General features: G+C 33.7%; 1 protein-coding gene across 1 annotated transcript; it reads left to right on the forward strand.

The window, feature by feature from the left end:
- The first annotated feature begins 459 nt into the window (after positions 1–459).
- On the forward strand, positions 460–4,076 carry LOC143625755 (two-component response regulator ARR2-like). Its single transcript, XM_077096011.1, has 6 exons — positions 460–623; positions 1,424–1,576; positions 1,696–2,085; positions 2,229–2,305; positions 3,043–3,888; positions 3,990–4,076. The coding sequence occupies exons 1-6, from the start codon at positions 473–475 to the stop codon at positions 4,074–4,076; spliced, it is 1,704 nt and encodes a 567-aa protein (XP_076952126.1). The 5' UTR covers positions 460–472.
- The last annotated feature ends 985 nt before the right edge of the window (positions 4,077–5,061 follow it).

Here is a 5,061-nt window from a genome sequence, read left to right on the forward strand (position 1 = left end):
GGATCTAAGAGCCTTTTTTTTCCTATGACTTGAATCTTAAAACCAACTTTTTTTTATTTTAGGGGATGACATAAACCGGATAAAACCTGCAAAACTCGTGAAACCTGTTTCTAACTAAATAAAGATATGGAGTCAATCGGTTGGGTCATGTCAGGTTAAGTTCGGGTTAAGATAAAATATGGCAGGTAACACCCATTTGATCACCCCTGAATTCTCTATTTGTCCAAAAATAGGTAGTCATATGAAAAGAAACGTATATAGTAAAAAAACCCAAATTAGGAAAAGAAATAATTACAATAAAAATAAAACAATCATGTCCAAAAATAAATCCCAAGTCTAAATATATATATACATAAATGCTCCATGTTTCTTGATAGCATGCTTTGTCGAATTTTAACCCACATTGGTGAGTTTATTACATAAATAACAAACACCCACATATTATTATTCTTGTTTCAATTTCCAGTCAACGATGCCTGCTTCAGTTGGTGCTAATTCTTTGAACTCTACCGACGGTAGCCTTCCTCGCAAGTTTCCTGCGGGTTTACGGGTGTTGGCTGTTGATGATGACCGAGCTTGTCTCTTGTTGTTAGCCACCATGTTAAAGCAGTGTGATTATGAAGGTGCGTTAATATTATTATACAAACGCACGTACACCAACTGTTTGTCAAAAGCCCTCACTCATATTTTCATTTAAGTTTGTTTACGTGGTTTTCAATTTCAATTGCTTTTGTAACCGGTTTGTATGTTATTATTTTATATTTTATTTACGGCGGTGTTTTAGAACTCGCTAGTCGATTATCGGATTTGAAAAATTTTATATGTTATTTTTCAATATCATATATATGTATATATACATGCAATGTTCTAGTAATCGCTAGTCACTGGTCGGGCGGTGGGATGAGGACTGGCGATTAATCGAAGATTAACCGGCTACCAGTCTGGATATGTTTACAACCATGTATTAATGTATACATGCACACACAATGATTTTTTTTTTAAATTATAGGTATAGTTTTTCAAATACTTTAAAGATTTTAATTTGACAAAGTCCTCACTCATATTTCAGTTTTGGTTATCAGGTTTTGAAAATTGCTTTTCAAATGGATTTGTGGATTATTTTATTTTATTATTATTTATTTATAATTTTATTGGCAGTGTTAGAATTTTATATGTAATTTTTTTCAAAATAAGTGTAATTTTTTCAAATAGTCTAAATATTTTGACCAACTTTCTTTTATCAGAATTTGACCGATTTTTACTGATTTAATGTCACTGATTAGCTGCAATCAAATCAGTAAATCGCTGATTAGCGACCAGTGGCCGATTTTTTTATTTTTTTTATATATTTTAAAACACTGTTTATTGGTGAAGTTTGAAGTAATTGATTTAAAGATTTTATTTATTTTGTGATTATTTGCAGTGACTGCATGCACTAAAGCGGAGGCTGCTTTATCATTATTAAGGGAAAACAAAAACGGGTACGATGTAGTTATTAGTGATGTTCATATGCCAGACATGGATGGATTCAAACTCCTTGAGCATATTGGGCTTGAGATGAGCCTTCCTGTTATCAGTAAGTCAACTCTTTCATTTGACTTTTACATTTTCTATGATTCTAACTTCATTGTGGTCCATGAGCTCTTGCTTGTTATTGGTTTTTTTAACTAACTTTATTGTGATGAAATTAACCAGTGATGTCAGCTGATGACAGCAAGAAAGTAGTTATGAAGGGCGTTACACACGGGGCATGTGATTATCTAATAAAACCCGTTCCTCCAGAGGCATTACGTAACATATGGCAGCATGTAGTTAGGAAAAGGAAGTATGAGTGGAAAGATCTAGAACCTTCTACAAGTTTGGATGATGGGAACCAACAGCAGATCCCGCCTGAAGACACAGTGAACTCGTCTTCTGCAAACCAAGGGCATAATAGTGAAAACACAAAGAGGTCAAAAGACGAGGAGGATGAAGATGCAGATCAGGAAAAAGATGGTTATTGTTCTAGAAAGAAGTATCGTGTGACGTGGACACCTGAACTTCATCAACAGTTTGTGCAAGCCATTTATCATATTGGAATTGACAGTATGAATTCTTTTAAACTCTTTGAACAAGTCACAATTTCGTCCTAAAGTTCAAAATTTGTAACCTGTTCCAACTTATTTTATGAGTATTAACACCATTACTAATTTGTGCTTGATGTTTGTGAATCATGCATGTACATATAGAGGCAGTCCCGAAGAAAATTTTGGATGTTATGAATGTTCCGGGAATAACACGAGAAAATGTTGCAAGCCATCTTCAGGTAAGCTTACGTTAAAATAAAACAGGCCGGGTGGGTAAACGGGTCAAAAGCCAACAAAAGTGTTTTCATTTAAATTGTGTTCTTCAAAAAAGAAGTTGAGATTATTATTTGATAGTCTAGTCCTTGTAATGCATGTTTAACACATTAATCAGTTATAAAATATAAATTGGAAAATAGTGTTGACCTTAATAATAAAATTTAAGTTGTCTTTATAAACTTATATTTGTATATAAACTTTTGTAAAAGGTATCTGAAATGTGTAATATGTTAACTTAATAAAACTAAATACTTTTAATTTATATCAGTTAAGTTGTCTTTATAAACTTATTCGTATATAAACTTGTAAAAGGTTTGTAAAATGTGTAAATATTTGAATTTAATAAAACTAAATATTTTTTACTTATATCAATTAAATTTTAAGCCATGGCTTAAATTTTCGATGGAATTAAAGGATTCCATGGTAGAGCGTTCACATTCAATCCCCTATCCCTAAATTCAAAATTACACTAACATTTTCTCTCTCCTTCACTCACAACACCCTAAACCGTTCCCTATATTATAAAATCTTCCCTCACAAAATTTGAATTATTGGTTGAGAATGCTCTAAATCATCTATATATATTTATATGATATTATAAACTAAATCGGTTACTAGAATTCTATATTAAATATTTATAGGATATTAAAAAACTAAATTGGTTTTTAATTCAGATGCTAACAACTTCACTTTTGTGCAGAAATTTCGGCTTTATCTTAAAAAACTTGCGGCACAGCAATCGGGTGTGGATAACCAAGATGCGAGCTATGGGTCATACAGTGAGCTTGATCTTCATCCTCTAGCAGCCATTGGTCAGGTTAGTCAACTCCCTGGTCAACGCCTTGCAACTATCCAATCCTTGGCTCTTGCCAGGTCAGCTAACCCTACAACCTCGGTTCCCGTGCCACTAGTCGATCAAACAAATACATATTTTGCATTCCACAACCCGAAACTGAGATACATGAATAATAATATTAATAATATCAGCAAGCAGATGACACCTTTGCCACCGTCTTTGGTGGGCATGCATAATAATAGTCAACCTCTGATACCTATTCCTGGTCAAAGTCATACTTATAATCATGCATTGAGACAGCCCAGTTTACCCGTCTTACCAGCCTCACAAGACTCGTCTGTATTGGATTTTATTGGAAACCATAAAACCGAACCGAATGTAAACGGTTTTCCTCTCAGGGGCTGTTTGGGAGTTCCACCAGTCATGTCCACATCAACTCTCCAACAAGAAAGTTATGGTGTTTTAAAAAACGTAAATAAAAAAAGTACACATGATTGGGGTTTACAAGGTGTTAGCCCGACCTTTGAGCCGTCTCAACATAGAAACTATATGCAAGGTGGATTGAATGTTGGTCAACATAACTATGGTTTGGGTCGGAATATCATGGGTAATAGTAATAAGGTAAGTTTCTCTCCGGGCGAAGGTAGTGGGTCCCACATTGCTTTAGTGACTATGGATGAATCTCATCAACAGTTTCATCCTCCTCTAGAAGAGAGTTCGGATGATCTCCTAACTGCAATCCTTGCACAGGTTTGTTATTATTGTTGTAGATAATAACTGTTTAATGGGTTGTTACAAAATAATGTGATTATAATATTAATCTTGTTTATTCTTTACAATGTAATGTAAAGCAACAACAGGAAGAAGGCATTGGACATGTGGAAAGCGAGTTTACATATAATTTGGATAGCGAAAGGAAGGGTGACGATGGCCGTTGAAGTTAGTTAATTGCAATGGATTATCTGCAGATAGTTTAAAGTTTTTTTTAGGCAGATGCTGAAAAAAAAAACTTGGTAATATCCCAACTTTGTGAAATGGATTTTTGGGTACTATTTTGTTTCTAGGATGACTTTACCCTTTTAAAGATATAATCCTTTATTGTTCACTCATTGTTGTTCAAGTGGTGGATTGTCTAGATATAATCTGAAATATTTGGGATGGGTAAAAAAAATCAATTTATTTGAAATCATATACTTGTTTGCATGAAATAATTTTAATTTTCTCTTGATCATGTTTGGTAATAAATACTTCACTCTAGTAGTTTCATTATGTGGGAAAATGAACTTTTTGTTTGAGATATCTATTTTATGATAGTGGTGCAGAAAACTGGTTTTCGGGTCAAACCGAACCGGTATGGATTTAGTCAAGTAAAGCCAAAACCGATTCAGTCCAAACCAGTTGCTAAAGGAAAATCATGCAGGATTCCAGTTATACATACCCATAACCCATTGGATTGGTTTCAAATCAAACTTATTTTACTGTAGTTACAAAATACAGAGTTGTAAAAATGAAAATATATATTTTGGATATCTCACAAATACCTTTTTAACTAAAAAGGCATACTCGGTTTTAAGATTTTAAAAATGAAAAAATATATTTGGATATCTCATTTGCAACGGTCCATCTTCATTAAATCAATATTGAATTTCAGTGCTCCAAAAGCTATTGTCATCAAAGTGACCAAGGTCACCCACCTTTACTCACACCTTCATCACTTGGCCTCTATCATAATGGAAGGGCTTGATGGTGGCGTGACCAAATGCCACCTTGGATATAATAAGAGAACAAGCGAATCACTTTGGTCTACGTTGAAATCATTCATATACAGTTGGATTTTGGATAATATTCAACTTGGATTTTCGAGTGAGTCGTATGAAAACTTTCAGATTAAAAGTTAGTGATTCCCTAAATGCTTTTAATCGG

Source organism: Bidens hawaiensis, unplaced genomic scaffold (assembly GCF_021521415.1).
Source record: "Bidens hawaiensis isolate Kalapana, Puna unplaced genomic scaffold, B.hawaiensis_p1.1 tig00004234_1, whole genome shotgun sequence".
NCBI lineage: Eukaryota > Viridiplantae > Streptophyta > Magnoliopsida > Asterales > Asteraceae > Bidens > Bidens hawaiensis.

Coding starts and splice junctions, on each gene's coding strand:
- LOC143625755 (XM_077096011.1), top strand. CDS start 473: ATGCCTGCTTCAGTTGGTGCTAATTCTTTGAACTCTACCGACGGTAGC. Junction 624..1,423: donor AAAGCAGTGTGATTATGAAG/GTGCGTTAATAT, acceptor GATTATTTGCAG/TGACTGCATGCACTAAAGCG. Junction 2,306..3,042: donor ATGTTGCAAGCCATCTTCAG/GTAAGCTTACGT, acceptor ACTTTTGTGCAG/AAATTTCGGCTTTATCTTAA.